This window comes from Cololabis saira, chromosome 18 (assembly GCF_033807715.1).
Source record: "Cololabis saira isolate AMF1-May2022 chromosome 18, fColSai1.1, whole genome shotgun sequence".
Classification (NCBI taxonomy): domain Eukaryota; kingdom Metazoa; phylum Chordata; class Actinopteri; order Beloniformes; family Belonidae; genus Cololabis; species Cololabis saira.
Genome location: NC_084604.1, coordinates 37,682,582 through 37,699,090, shown reverse-complemented (window position 1 = coordinate 37,699,090; position 16,509 = coordinate 37,682,582). Strand labels below are relative to the sequence as shown.

Here is a 16,509-nt window from a genome sequence, read left to right as displayed (position 1 = left end):
ACCAACTTTTCTCTCACCTTCTTGTAAATCTGTCTATCCCGGTACTTTCTACCGTCTACAAATGCAGAAATGTTCATATCCTTTAGTGCTGGGCGGTATGACCAAAAATGTATATCACAGTATTTTTTTTTTCATGCACAACTGGGTGTTAACCACATTTTCTAATGATTTGGAAAGGAATTGCTGCAGTAAATTGGCTAAGAATGGCCTATTTTACTGTCATGTGGAGGAAATATTGTAGAAAAACATTAATGTCCACACTAGTATAAATACAGGTTTGCATGGCCTCACGTGTTCTGGCGCTAGGACCCCGCGGACGCCTGGTGTGTCGTCGGGCTGTGTTTTCCTTCATGCTTCCCTGCAGCGTCTCATGCAAACACAAACACACGGACCTGCAGAAACATTTCTTTATATCATGTTGTCTGTCGCCTGTGATATTTTTTCTTTTCTTGGCCGGTGCCATAGTTGGCTAGCTACAAACTCTATACATCCCATAATGTGTAATAATATGCCCGCGCTCTCAGCAGCGGTACTCGCATCGTTAAGGCTGATTTATGGTTCCGCGTTACACCAACGCAGAGCCTACGGCGTAGGGTACGCAGCGAGCGGCCTTACGGTGCACGTCACCGCGTACCCTACGGCGTAGAGGCTACGCCGTACCCTACGGCGTAGCCTCTACGTCGATTTAACGCCGAACCATAATTTAGGCTTTACTAGGCAACGAAGCAGGTTGACTCCCGTTACAGAACAGCGCTGCAGAGGCTCCTAAACGTAAATGATCATTGATTTTTTTTTAGGCCTGGCGGGGGTCTCGTTGGCCTGGCGGCCCCGCCAGGCCCATACAGTGGTAGGGGCAACACTGTCCAGCGGCGCTACGTTCCGTCTTAGGGGGCGTAGTCTTAGGGGGCGTAGTCACGCAGGATTCCTAAAAATCCCAGCTGGGGCTTGAAGGACACCAATGGCGCATTTCCACTAGTACCTACTCTGCTCGGCTTTTGCTTCCATGTAAAAGCAGCAGCTTTGTTTTCATTCACAGCAACATCTAGTGATTTTAGGGGGCGTGGTCTTGGGGTTTTTCTTTTGCAGCCTCGCGTTAACGTGTTCTGCCAATTTCTGCTGCTTTGCCATAAAACGCTACCTAATGGTTTTCTACCTTTGTAGAGCTACAGTTTTACTGTTTTACTCCCTAAACCACTTCCTTGTCTCTTGCCAGGCCGTCATTGTAAATAAGAATGTTCTTAATGACCTGCCTGGTTAAATAAAGGAGAATGACTGAGTGAATATCAAATAAAGCAGTAGAATTGGGTTTTTTTTTTCTCTTTATCGTGTAATGTTCACAAAATCACTATACTTTTTACTTTTACTAGAGTAGATTTGTGAAGGAGAAACTGTTCCTCTTCCTCCGCTACATTAGGCTACGTTGAGCTGTTACTTTTCTTTTATCCCTTTTATCCACGTACGCGTCAATCTCATGACATCACTGGGTGATTCTTTGGTAAAATGTTAGTTTTTGCATGTTTTGTCACATTTACACAGACTCAAACACACACAGAGTTTCTATGAGTTCATGTTTGTTCTAGTTCTGCCTGGTTAAAAAAGAAAAGTACAAAGGCTGGAAATTTTGTGATACTTGTGCTTAATTTGTTTTTTTATTCTGTTATTATTTTATTTATTTTATTATTTATTAAAGTACTTGAATTTACTTTAAGATTATTTTAATTTAAGCTATTTTTTATGTTTTATTCATTTTAATTTATTTTATTATTTTATTGATTTAATTTGCCTGAAGATGATTATTTTGTACTTTTGTCTGCTTGAATGGTTGTGTTAAAAAAATAAATCAGACGTTACTCAACAGTTACTCAGTACTTGAGTAGTTTTTTCACCTTTTTACTTTTACTCAAGTAATTATTTGGATGATTACTTTTTATTTCTACTTGAGTCACATTATTCTGAAGTAACAGTACTTTTACTTGAGTACAAACTCTGCCAGCAGGAATTCTGGGTAATCAGATCTGGATTTTCCCGCCTCTTCAGCTGCATTTCAATCATTTCAATCATTTCAATCATTTCAATCATTTCTAAAGAACCACGAACGGAGACAACAGCGGTTCTGTCTGACCCGGTTCCCCCGGGACGAGGACCGGCCCGATCATGAAATATGGCTGCTGGATATTAAAGATTATTACATTAAAAACAGCTAGAAAACAGATCCAGCTGGACGAGAGTCCAGACCGGATGTTTCCTCTTGGAAAACACGAGCTCATCCAGAAAATAATAAAATATGAAAAGTAATTCAAATACTAATGAACCAGGAGAACCATCAGAACCAGGAGAACCAGCAGAACCAGGAGAACCAGCAGAACCAGCAGAACCACAACCACCTAGGCCTGTGTTGAAAGAAATCGACTGCCCGGAACCACAAAGTAGCATTTCTGGACGGGTAGCAAGGATTGGCAAAACACCGGCTCCCGCAGGACGGCCACATGAGTGATTTTGTCATTTCTTTTAATTTATTTGGTGAAACGTTTATTTATTTGAATGATTGATAATATTTGTAGCTTAATAAAACAGTTTAGAAAACTATCTGTGAACTTTGATTCTTTGAAACAAATCTACTTCCTGTTTGTAACTGTAGCATAGCTGAGCTGAGCGGACTAGAATATCTCCCGTTGCTAAGTTGTATCTCAGGTCCGTCCTAGTTACTGGAGAACTCAACACTGTGTCCATTAAGGAGCTTATGGGACGGTAGTGATTGTTCCAGGTATTAGTCAGACCCTCAAGTGTTAAAAACTACCAGGTTCTTATGGGACGGTAGTGATTGTTCCAGGTGTTAGTCAGACCTTATGGGATGGTAGTGATTGTTCCAGGTATTAGTCAGACTCTCAGGTGTTAAAAACTACCAGGTTCTTATGGGACGGTAGTGATTGTTCCAGGTGTTAGTCAGACTCTCAGGTGTTAAAAACTACCAGGTTCTTATGGGACGGTATTGATTGTTCCAGGTATTAGTCAGACTCTCAGGTGTTAAAAACTACCAGGTTCTTATGGGACGGTAGTGATTGTTCCAGGTGTTAGTCAGACTCTCAGGTGTTAAAAACTACCAGGTTCCAACGGCTGCAGACGAGAGGTTAAATAGTCGCTCAGTCGCTCAGGCTTGTTATAAAACTAATGATTTACACTGAAAACACATTAAAGCATGAATTACTGATTTAATATGTATGTTTTTTGGTAAGTGACCGTGGTATAATAGTGGTATGATAATGCCCTTCCAGGTGGACATTAACATAAATATACTTCGCGTCGTCCATATCTTTCTGATAATGTCCACCTCGTCGGGTGTTATCTCTTACTTCATGACCATAGGTGAGGGTAGGGGCGTAGATTGACCGGTAAATCGAGAGCTTCTTCTTTCGACTCAGCTCCTTCTTCACCACGACGGTCCGGTACATCGACCGCATAACTGATCCGTCTGTCAATCTCCCGCTCCATCGTTCCCTCACTCGTGAACAACGAGATACTTGATCTCCTCCACCTGAGGCAGGACTTCTCCACCTGAGACAGGACTTCTCCACCTGAGACAGGACTTCTCCACCTGAGGCAGGACTTCTCCACCTGAGGCAGGACTTCTCCACCTGAGGCAGGACTTCTCCACCTGAGGCAGGACTTCTCCACCTGAGGCAGGACTTCTCCACCTGAGGCAGGACTTCTCCACCTGAGGCAGGACTTCTCCACCTGAGGCAGGACTTCTCCACCTGAGGCAGGACTTCTCCACCCACCCGGAGAAGGCACGCCACCCTTTCCCGATGGAGAACCATGGCCTCGGTTTTGGAGGTGCTGATTCTCAAACCCCCCCAGCAGTGGGGGCGGAACATTCTCCATTCCCTTATGATAGTCATTTTAACGTTCAACAACACCTCATCCTACCCAGCCTGACAGCTGTCAATCACACGGCGCTGAAAACTCAGATAGTCACGGACTGACTCGGTTCCATCTTTGATACAGCTTAAATACAAAAAAAAAACCATAACTAGTCTAAAATTACACAGTCTATTTAGATGGATATAGAGACAGCGGTCTGTAACATCATTTCTGAGCTCTAGAACAGAGAATAGACTCGGCGGTCTAGTTCTAGAACAGAGAATAGACTCTAGTCTAGTTCTAGAACAGAGAATAGACTCTAGTCTAGTTCTAGAACAGAGAATAGACTCTAGTCTAGTTCTAGAACAGAGAATAGACTCTAGTCTAGTTCTAGAACAGAGAATAGACTCTAGTCTAGTTCTAGAACAGAGAATAGACTCTAGTCTAGTTCTAGAACAGAGAATAGACTCTAGTCTAGTTCTAGAACAGAGAATAGACTCTAGTCTAGTTCTAGAACAGAGAATAGACTCTAGTCTAGTTCTAGAACAGAGAATAGACTTGGCTGTCTCGTTGATGGCAGTTGACTCTTCCATAACTCTTGGCCCGAACAAAATAATCCAGGTAACGTGGAAAACAGGGTAACATTCAAAACTCTGTACATGCTTAGTCCTCTTTTAAAGTTTAGCTAATCCATCATCCATCCATCCATCCATCCATCCATCAATCATCCATCAATCATCCATTATCCATCCATCCATCATCCATCCATCCATCCATCATCCATCCATTATCCATCCATCCATCATCCATCCATCATCCATCCATCATCCATCCATCATCCATCCATCATCCATCCATCATCCATCCATCCATCATCCATCCATCATCCATCCATCATCCATCCATCCATCATCCATCCATCCATCATCCATCCATCATCCATCCATCCATCATCCATCCATCCATCATCCATCCATTATCCATCATCCATCCATCATCCATCCATCATCCATCCATCATCCATCATCCATCATCCATCCATCATCCATCCATTATCCATCATCCATCCATCATCCATCCATCATCCATCCATTATCCATCATCCATCCATCATCCATCCATCATCCATCCATCATCCATCCATCATCCATCATCCATCCATCCATCCATCCATCATCCATCCATCCATGAACTACGTCAGCATCCATCCCGTCAGCTGCTCATGGATATGAATGGCTGAACTCTGACATGAATGAATGAATGAATGAATGAATGAGAACATGATGACATGATAAACGCGTCCAAAATAAAAGAACGACCCAGATGGAAAAAGATCCGGCTGCAGATTCATGAAAGAATGAAAGAGAAGAAGCGGGACGGAGGTTTTTGTTAATGGAGCTGCGACGGGAAAAGAGACGGAAAATCTGAGAGGAGGAAAGGACGGAAACATGGAAGAGGAACAAATAAAACATGTAAATCATGGAGAGAGAGGGAACGCTGCAGCTCGGGGGAACCGGGGGGAACAGGGGGAACAGGGGGGAACAGGGGGAACAGGGGGGAACAGGGGGGACCAGGGGGAACAGGGGGAACAGGGGGGAACAGGGGGAACAGGGGGAACAGGGGGAACAGGGGGAACAGGGGGGAACAGGGGGAACAGGGGGGAACTGGGGGAACAGGGGGAAAAGGGGGGGACAGGGGGAACAGGGGGAACCGGGGGGAACTGGGGGAACAGGGGGAACAGGGGGAACAGGGGGGAACAGGGGGAACAGGGGGAACAGGGGGGAACAGGGGGAACAGGGGGGAACTGGGGGAACAGGGGGAACAGGGGGAACAGGGGGGAACTGGGGGAACAGGGGGAAAAGGGGGGGACAGGGGGAACAGGGGGAACCGGGGGGAACTGGGGGAACAGGGGGAACCGGGGGAACAGGGGGGAACTGGGGGAACAGGGGGGGACAGGGGGAACAGGGGGAACAGGGGGGAACGGGGGGAACAGGGGGGGACAGGGGGAACAGGGGGAACAGGGGGGAACTGGGGGGACAGGGGAGAACAGGGGGGAACAGGGGGAACAGGGGGGAACTGGGGGAACAGGGGGAACAGGGGGGAACTGGGGGAACAGGGGGAACAGGGGGGAACTGGGGGAACAGGGGGGAACAGGGGGAACAGGGGGGAACAGGGGGAACAGGGGGGAACTGGGGGAACAGGGGGGGACAGGGGGAACAGGGGGAACAGGGGGGAACAGGGGGAACAGGGGGGAACCGGGGGAACAGGGGGGAACTGGGGGAACAGGGGGGGACAGGGGGAACAGGGGGAACAGGGGGGAACGGGGGGAACAGGGGGGGACAGGGGGAACAGGGGGAACAGGGGGGAACTGGGGGAACAGGGGGAACAGGGGGGAACAGGGGGGAACAGGGGGAACGGGGGGGAACGGGGGGGAACGGGGGGGAATGGGAGGGAACAGGGGGAACAGGGGGGAACAGGGGGAACAGGGGGGAACAGGGGGAACAGGGGGGGACAGGGGGAACAGGGGGGAACAGGGGGAACAGGGGGGAACAGGGGGGGACCGGGGGGAACAGGGGGGACAGGGGGGAACAGGGGGGAACAGGGGGGGACAGGGGGAACAGTGGGGGACAGGGGGAACAGGGGGAACAGTGGGGGACAGGGGGGACAGGGGGGGAACCGGTTCCCCCGAGGTTTGGCCCGGAGACGCAGCGTGAAAACATGAAAACATGAAAACATGAAAACATGAAAACATGAACACATGAAAACATGAAAACATGAAAACATGAACACATGAAAACATGAAAACATGAACACATGAGTGATTCCCCCAGGACTAACCCTCCTAGTGTGGGACCAGATAACTTACTGGAAAGCAGAAGTCGCTTTAAAAACAAACTGAAAAAGATGATTTTAGAAAGATGTGTGTAAAATATCCTACTCATATCTGACTTCTTGGTTTCTTGGGAAGCTTTTGTGTTTGTTGTTTTTTGGTTTCATAAGCCTCGGTATCGAGTTGGTGTGAAAACAGGTTTTAACAATTTAAATTTACGAGTATTAGGGCCAAAGGAGAAAAAATATTTGAGAGGGGAAGATTTTTTTTATTGTGCACTTCGAGAAAAAAGTCGAAATTTCGAGAATAATGTTGAAATTTCGCCTTTTTTCTCAACATTTCAACTTGAGAAAAAGGTCGAAATGTCAACAAAGAAGTCGAAATGTCGAGAATAATTTTGAAGTACAATTTCAAGAAAAAAGTCGAAATGTCGAGAAAAAAGTCGAAATGTCGAGAATAATTTTGAAGTACAATTTCGTGAATAAAGTTGAAATTTCTGCTTTTTTCGCAACATTTCAACTTTTTTCGCAACATTTCAACTCGAGAAAAAAGTCAACATTTTGTAAATAAAGTTGGAATTTTGCCTTTTTTCTCGAAATTGTACTTCAAAATTTTTCTCAACATTTCGACTCTTTTCACGACATTTCAACTTTTTTCTCGAAGTGCATAATGAAAAAAAAATCATCTTCCTCTAAAACATTATTCTTATTTTTCTCCTGCCCTGATTCTCTTCCGTACCACAACAAATTCCTTGTGTGTGTTGAATTACTTGGCAATAAACTTCTTTCTGATTCTGATAGTTTTATTCTTGCTCTTTTGTCTGTTGTGAACTGTTTCTAGTATTGATCTTTCTCATGGATCCCCCACATCAGTGGATCCTACCGTACCGGTCCTGTGCAGCAGAATCCAGACCAGACCCAGCGGGACGACCAGACGGAGCCGCCGTCCTCCGTCGCCACGATAATCCCTGAAGAACAAGAAACAGAAACAGACGTAAACATCAGAACCTCCACAGACCTGGACCAGGATCCACCAGCACCACGTATCAACATTTTGACATTTTTCTCGACATTTCAACTTTTTTCTCAACATTTAGATTTTTTTCTCGAAATTGTACTTCAATAATCTCGACATTTCAACTTTTTTCTCGACATTTCGACTTTTTTCTCGAAATTGTACTTCAACATTTATCTCGACATTTCGACTTTTCTTTCTTTTCCAAACAGGGTGATACTGGTTTACTCAGGTCCTAACAGGAGACCTGATAGTGCCTTATGTTCCTGGCAGAGCTCTCCGTTCAGGCTCCAGCTGATCCAAAATGCAGCAGCACGAGTGCTGACAGGAATCAGAAGGAGAGACCACGTCTCTCCAGTGTTAGCGTCGCTCCATTGGCTTCCCTTAAAATTTAGAATCCAATTTAAAATTGTATTACTTGCATATAAAGCCCAAAACGGCTTAGCTCCGCATTATTTGCAAGACCTGATAGTGCCTTATGTTCCTGGCAGAGCTCTCCGTTCTCAGAGTGCAGGTTTACTCGTAGTTCCTAGAGTATCCAAATGTAGATTTGTAGGGCGGGCGTTCTGCTATCAGGCACCATTACTTTGGAACCAACTTCCAATCTGGGTTAAGGAGGCTGACACCACCTCCACCTTTAAAACTAAACTTAAAACCTTTCTGTTTAGTAAAGCCTATAGTTAGTGTTTAGTAAACCTCTAGCTGGTGTTGGTAAATCTCTAGGTAGTGTAAACTCTAGTGTGTTAGAGTCAGTAGTCATTGTTGCAGCTATAGAACAAGACTATAATAGTTAGTCTCAAATATAGCTTGGTGGTAGATATGGTGTTTTATTCAGGTCCTAACAGGGTGATACTGGTTTATTCAGGTCCTAACAGGGTGATACTGGTTCCTGCAGTCGTGTTTCTAAACTTTGCAGCTCCAGGATGAATTATTGATCACAAACTAAAGAGTTTATCAAACTCAAGGTGGTTAAAGGAGGTCGATCCTCCCAGAATCCTAATGTGACGCTGTGAGCCTCGTCTTTGCATCATAAATATTTAAAGGAGAGAAACAAGCCGCCACTTTTAATCCCAAACTGAAATTTCATGCAGCGCCTGACATTAAAGAGAAACCCGGCTCTTTGTCAGGCCCGGCGACCCGTTTCCCCCCGTCCCCTCAACATTAATCTCGACATTTCAACTTTATTCTCGACAATTCGACTTTTTTTCTCGACATTTTGACTTTTTTTCTCTACATTTTGACTTTTTTCTCAACATTTCGACTTTTTTTCTCGACATTTTGACTTTTTTCTCAACATTTCGACTTTTTTCTCAACATTTTGACTTTTTTCTCGACATTTTGACTTTTTTTCTCAACATTTTGACTTTTTTCTCAACATTTCAACTTTTTTCTCGACATTTTCAACTTTTTTCTCAACATTTCGACTTTTTTCTCGACATTTTCAACTTTTTTCTCAACATTTCGACTTTTTTCTCGACATTTTCGACATTATTTCTCAACATTTTCGACTTTTCTCTCAACATTTTGACTTTTTTTCTCAACATTTTGACTTTTTTCTCGACATTTTCGACATTATTTCTCGACATTTTCGACAATTTTTCTTGACATTTTTGACTTTTTTCTCAACATTTTGACTTTTTTCTCAACATTTTCGACTTTTTTCTCAACATTTCGACTTTTTTCTCAACATTTCGACTTTTTTCTCAACATTTCGACTTTTTTCTCGACGTTTGACTTTTTTCTCGACATTTTCGACATTATTTCTCAACATTTTCGACTTTTCTCTCAACATTTTGACTTTTTTTCTCAACATTTTGACTTTTTTCTCGACATTTTCGACATTATTTCTCGACATTTTCGACAATTTTTCTTGACATTTTTGACTTCTTTCTTGACATTTTCGACTTTTTTCTCAACATTTTGACTTTTTTCTCAACATTTTCGACTTTTTTCTCAACATTTCGACTTTTTTCTCAACATTTCGACTTTTTTCTCAACATTTCGACTTTTTTAGATATGCTGTTTTATTCAGGTCCTAACAGGGTGATACTGGTTTATTCAGGTCCTAACAGGGTGATACTGGTTTATTCAGGTCCTAACAGGGTGATACTGGTTTATTCAGGTCCTAACAGGGTGATACTGGTTCCTGCAGTCGTGTTTCTAAACTTTGCAGCTCCAGGATGAATTATTGATCACAAACTAAAGAGTTTATCAAACTCAAGGTGGTTAAAGGAGGTCGATCCTCCCAGAATCCTAATGTGACGCTGTGAGCCTCGTCTTTGCATCATAAATATTTAAGGGAGAGAAACAAGCCGCCACTTTTAATCCCAAACTGAAATTTCATGCAGCGCCTGACATTAAAGAGAAACCCGGCTCTTTGTCAGGCCCGGCGACCCGTTTCCCCCCGTCCCCTCAACATTAATCTCAACATTTCAACTTTATTCTCGACATTCCGACTTTTTTTTCTGGAAATTTCGACTTTTTTCTCAACATTTTGACTTTTTTCTCAAAATTTCGACTTCATTCTTGAAATTGTATTTCAACATTAATCTCAACATTTCAACGTTTTTCTCTACATTTTCGACTTTTTTCTCGACATTTTCGACTTTTTTCTCGACATTTTCGACTTTTTTCTCAATATTTTCGACTTTTTTCTCGACATTTTGACTTTTTTCTCAACATTTTGACTTTTTTCTCGACATTTTGACTTTTTTCTCAACATTTTGACTTTTTTCTCGACATTTTCGACTTTTTTCTCGACATTTTCGACTTTTTTCTCGACATTTTCGACTTTTTTCTCAATATTTTCGACTTTTTTCTCGACATTTTGACTTTTTTCTCAACATTTTGACTTTTTTCTCGACATTTTGACTTTTTTCTCAACATTTTGACTTTTTTCTCGACATTTTCGACTTTTTTCTCGACATTTCGACTTTTTTCTCGACATTTCGACTTCATTCTTGAAATTGTATTTCAACATTAATCTCGACATTTTGGACTTTTTTCTCAACATTTCGACTTTTTTATATATGCTGTTTTATTCAGGTCCTAACAGGGTGATACTGGTTTATTCAGGTCCTAACAGGGTGATACTGGTTTATTCAGGTCCTAACAGGATGATACTGGTTTATTCAGGTCCTAACAGGGTGATACTGGTTTATTCAGGTCCTAACAGGGTGATACTGGTTTATTCAGGTCCTAACAGGGTGATACTGGTTTATTCAGGTCCTAACAGGATGATACTGGTTTATTCAGGTCCTAACAGGGTGATACTGGTTTATTCAGGTCCTAACAGGGTGATACTGGTTTATTCAGGTCCTAACAGGGTGATACTGGTTTATTCAGGTCCTAACAGGATGATACTGGTTTATTCAGGTCCTAACAGGGTGATACTGGTTTATTCAGGTCCTAACAGGATGATACTGGTTTATTCAGGTCCTAACAGGGTGATACTGGTTTATTCAGGTCCTAACAGGGTGATACTGGTTTATTCAGGTCCTAACAGGGTGATACTGGTTTATTCAGGTCCTAACAGGATGATACTGGTTTATTCAGGTCCTAACAGGATGATACTGGTTTATTCAGGTCCTAACAGGGTGATACTGGTTTATTCAGGTCCTAACAGGATGATACTGGTTTATTCAGGTCCTAACAGGATGATACTGGTTTATTCAGGTCCTAACAGGGTGATACTGGTTTATTCAGGTCCTAACAGGGTGATACTGGTTTATTCAGGTCCTAACAGGATGATACTGGTTTATTCAGGTCCTAACAGGGTGATACTGGTTTATTCAGGTCCTAACAGGGTGATACTGGTTTATTCAGGTCCTAACAGGGTGATACTGGTTTATTCAGGTCCTAACAGGGTGATACTGGTTCCTGCAGTCGTGTTTCTAAACTTTGCAGCTCCAGGATGAATTATTGATCACAAACTAAAGAGTTTATCAAACTCAAGGTGGTTAAAGGAGGTCGATCCTCCCAGAATCCTAATGTGACGCTGTGAGCCTCGTCTTTGCATCATAAATATTTAAAGGAGAGAAACAAGTTGCCACTTTTAATCCCAAACTGAAATTTCATGCAGCGCCTGACATTAAAGAGAAACCCGGCTCTTTGTCAGGCCCGGCGACCCGTTTCCCCCCGTCCCCTCAACATTATTCTCAACATTTCAACTTTATTCTCGACATTTCGACTTTTTTTCTCGACATTTTGACTTTTTTCTCGATATTTAGACTTTTCTCGACATTTAAACTTTTTTCTCGACATTCCGTCTTTTTTCTCGAAATTTCGAATTTTTTCTCGACATTTCAACTTTTTTCTTGAATTTTCGACTTTATTCTTGAAATTGTATTTCAACATTATTCGACATTTTGACTTTTTTTTCGACATTTCGACTTTTCCTCGACATTTTTGACTTTTTTCTCGTCATTTTCGACTTTTTTCTCGAAATTTTACTTCAACATGAATCTCGACATTACGACTTTTTTCACGAAATTTTGACTTTATTCTTGACATTTTTGACTTTTTTCTCAACATTTCGACATTTTTTATCGACATTTCAACTTTTTTCTCAACATTTCGACTTTTTTCTCAAAATTGTACTTCAACATTAATCTCGACATTTCAACTTTTCTTTCTTTTCCTAACAGGGTGATACTGGTTTACTCAGGTCCTAACAGGGTGATACTGGTTCCTGCAGTCGTGTTTCTAAACTTTGCAGCTCCAGGATGAATTATTGATCACAAACTAAAGAGTTTATCAAACTCAAGGTGGTTAAAGGAGGTCGATCCTCCCAGAATCCTAATGTGACGCTGTGAGCCTCGTCTTTGCATCATAAATATTTAAAGGAGAGAAACAAGCCGCCACTTTTAATCCCAAGCTGAAATTTCATGCAGCGCCTGACATTAAAGAGAAACCCGGCTCTTTGTCAGGCCCGGCGACCCGTTTCCCCCCGTCCCCTCAACATTATTCTCAACATTTCAACTTTATTCTCAACATTTCGACTTTGTTTCTCAACATTTTGACTTTTTTCTTGAGATTTTCGACTTTTTTCTCGATATTTTTGACTTTTTTCTCAACATTTTGACTTTTTTCTCGACATTTTGACTTTTTTCTCAACATTTCGACTTTTTTCTCGACATTTTCACCTTTTTCTCGACATTTCGACTTTTTTCTCGACATTTTTGACTTTTTTCTCGAAATTTCGACTTTTTTCTTGACTTTTCGACATTTTTCTTGACATTTTCGACTTTTTTCCCGTAATTTTCGACTTTTTCTCGACATTTCGACTTTTTTCTCAACATTTCGACTTTTTTAGATATGCTGTTTTATTCAGGTCCTAGCAGGATGATACTGGTTCTTGCAGTCATGTTTCTAAACTTTGCAGCTCCAGGATGAATTATTGATCACAAACTAAAGAGTTTATCAAACTCAAGGTGGTTAAAGGAGGTCGATCCTCCCAGAATCCTAATGTGACGCTGTGAGCCTCGTCTTTGCATCATAAATATTTAAAGGAGAGAAACAAGCCGCCACTTTTAATCCCAAGCTGAAATTTCATGCAGCGCCTGACATTAAAGAGAAACCCGGCTCTTTGTCAGGCCCGGCGACCCGTTTCCCCCCGTCCCCTCAACATTAATCTCAACATTTCAACTTTATTCTTGACATTTTGACTTTTTTTCTCGACATTTTGACTTTTTTTCTCGACAATTTGACTTTTTTTCTCGACATTTTGACTTTTTTCTCAACATTTTCGACTTTTTTTCTCAAAATCTTTGTCTTTTTTCTCGACATTTTGACTTTTTTCTCGACAAATTTTGACTTTTTTCTCAACATTTCGACTTTTTTCTCGACATTTTCAACTTTTTTCTCAACATTTCGACATTTTTCTCGACATTTTCGACTTTTCTCTTGACATTTTCGACTTTTTTCTCAACATTTACTTTTTTCTCGACATTTTCGACTTTTTTTTCTCGAAATTGTACTTCAACATTAATCTTGACATTTTCGACTTTTTTCTCGAAATTTTCGACTTTTTTCTCGACATTTCGACTTTTTTCTCGTCATTTTTGACTTTTTTTTCTCGAAATTGTACTTCAACATTAATCTTGACATTTTCGACTTTTTTCTCGACATTTTGACTTTTTTCTCTACATTTCGACTTTTTTCTCAACATTTCAACTTTTTTCTCTACATTTCGACTTTTTTCTCAACATTTTCAACTTTTTTCTCAACATTTCGACTTTTTTCTCGACATTTTCAACTTTTTTCTCGACATTTCGACTTTTTTCTCAACATTTTCGACATTATTTCTCGACATTTTCGACTTGTCTCTTGACATTTTCGACATTTTTCTCGACATTTTGACTTTTTTCTCGACATTTCGACTTTTTTCTCGACATTTCGAGTTTTTTCTCGACATTTCGACTTTTTTCTCAACATTTTCGACATTATTTCTCGACATTTTCGACATTATTTCTCGACATTTTTGACTTTTTTCTTGACATTTTCGACTTTTTTCTCAACATTTTTGACTTGTTTCCTGACATTTCGACTTTTTTCTCTACATTTCGACTTTTTTCTCAACATTTTCAACTTTTTTCTCAACATTTCGACTTTTTTCTCGACATTTTCAACTTTTTTCTCGACATTTCGACTTTTTTCTCAACATTTTCGACATTTTTCTCGACATTTTGACTTTTTTCTCGACATTTCGACTTTTTTCTCGACATTTCGACTTTTTTCTCAACATTTTCGACATTATTTCTCGACATTTTCGACATTATTTCTCGACATTTTTGACTTTTTTCTTGACATTTTCGACTTTTTTCTCAACATTTTCGACTTTTTTCTCAACATTTCGACTTTTTTCTCAACATTTCGACTTTTTTATATATGCTGGTTTATTCAGGTCCTAACAGGGTGATACTGGTTCCTGCAGTCGTGTTTCTTAACTTTGCAGCTCCAACGGATGAATTATTAATCACAAACTAAAGAGTTTATCAAAGTCAAGGTGGTTAAAGGAGGTCGATCCTACCAGAATCCTAATGTGACGCTGTGAGCCTCGTCTTTGCATCATAAATATTTAAAGGAGAGAAACAAGCCGCCACTTTTAATCCCAAGCTGAAATTTCATGCAGCGCCTGACATTAAAGAGAAACCCGGCTCTTTGTCAGGCCCGGCGACCCGTTTCCCCCCGTCCCCTCAACATTATTCTCAACATTTCAACTTTATTCTCAACACTTTCCACTTTTTTCTCTACATTTTCGACTTTTTTCTCGACATTTTGACTTTTTTCTCGTTATTTTCGACTTTTTTCTCGACATTTTCGACTTTTTTCTCGACATTGACTTTTTTCTCGACATTTTCAACTTTTCTCTCGACATTTTTGACTTTTTTCTCAACATTTCGACTTTTTTCCCAACATTTCGACTTTTTTATCGACATTTTCGACTTTTTTCTCGACATTTTCAATTTTTTTCTCAACATTTCGACTTTTTTCTCGACGTTTGACTTTTTTCTCGACATTTTCGACTTTTCTCTTGACATTTTCGACTTTTTTCTCGACATTGACTTTTTTCTCAACATTTTGACTTTTTTCTCGACATTTTCGACTTTTTTCTCGACATTTTGACTTTTTTCTCGACATTTTGACTTTTTTCTCTACATTTTCGACTTTTTTCTTGACATTTTCGACTTTTTTCTCGACATTTTGACTTTTTTCTCGACATTTTCGACTTTTTTCTTGACATTTTCGACTTTTTTCTCGACATTTTGACTTTTTTCTCGACATTTTCGACTTTTTTCTTGACATTTTCGACTTTTTTCTTGACATTTTCGACTTTTTTGTCGTCATTTTCGACTTTTTTCTCAACATTTCGACTTTTTTCTCAACATTTCGACTTTTTTCTCAACATTTCGACTTTTTTCTTGAAATTGTACTTCAACATTAATCTCGACATTTCGACTTTTTTTTCTTTTCCTAACAGGGTGATACTGGTTCCTGAAACCATGTAATAACGGATGAATTATTGATCACAAACTAAAGAGTTTATCAAACTCAAGGTGGTTAAAGGAGGTCGATCCTCCCAGAATCCTAATGTGACGCTGTGAGCCTCGTCTTTGCATCATAAATATTTAAAGGAGAGAAACAAGCCGCCACTTTTAATCCCAAACTGAAATTTCATGCAGCGCCTGACATTAAAGAGAAACCCGGCTCTTTGTCAGGCCCGGCGACCCGTTTCCCCCCGTCCCCTCCCCCAGTATGGAAATGGGAGCGAATACCAAGTGTGAGGGAAGTCGCAGCATAAAGGCGAGTATTCATGCGTCTGCCGGCGGAGCCTCCACCTCCACACCGGCTCCGCCGGCCCAGATGTTCTGGTTCCGACGGACAGACGGACCCCTGGAACCGAGGAAACCGGGAAAAGGGGCCTCGTTCTGGCCCGTTTTATGAGCTATGTGAAACATTCCTTGTCGGAATCGGTGTTCTCCACATGTTTTCCTGGTGTTTACGAGTTTTTCTTGGACGCGGCGTCTGAAACCGCGGAGCCGTGCGGTTCTCCCAGTTCTCCGAGCTCCTGGGTCGGGTTTCAGGAGCTTCCTGAGTCGCGTTTCTCCTTCAAGTTCTGACCCCCGACCCGTTAAGAGTCCGACTAGAGGGTTTTAAACCCCAAACCTCAACTCAGAGACCAGAATCTAAACTTAGAGACTCCAGGTGGAGGATTGAGAGAAACTCAAAGACCTGGTACAACAGAGACCGGGAGATTAAAATAACGGAAACAACGAGATAAAAACAACGGAAACAACGAAGTTAAA

At 41.3% G+C, this 16,509-nt stretch overlaps 1 protein-coding gene across 5 annotated transcripts in view; it reads right to left on the bottom strand.

Annotated features, from left to right (window-relative positions):
* The window catches only part of adgrg6 (adhesion G protein-coupled receptor G6), a 194,312-nt gene that overhangs the window by 155,057 nt on the left and 22,746 nt on the right, over positions 1-16,509 (bottom strand). For all 5 annotated transcript variants that reach the window (XM_061746280.1, XM_061746285.1, XM_061746284.1 and 2 more), the window contains exon 2: positions 7,576-7,655. In XM_061746280.1, coding sequence (XP_061602264.1) covers positions 7,576-7,655 — 80 coding nt within the window. The remainder of the gene's footprint in view (positions 1-7,575; positions 7,656-16,509) is intronic.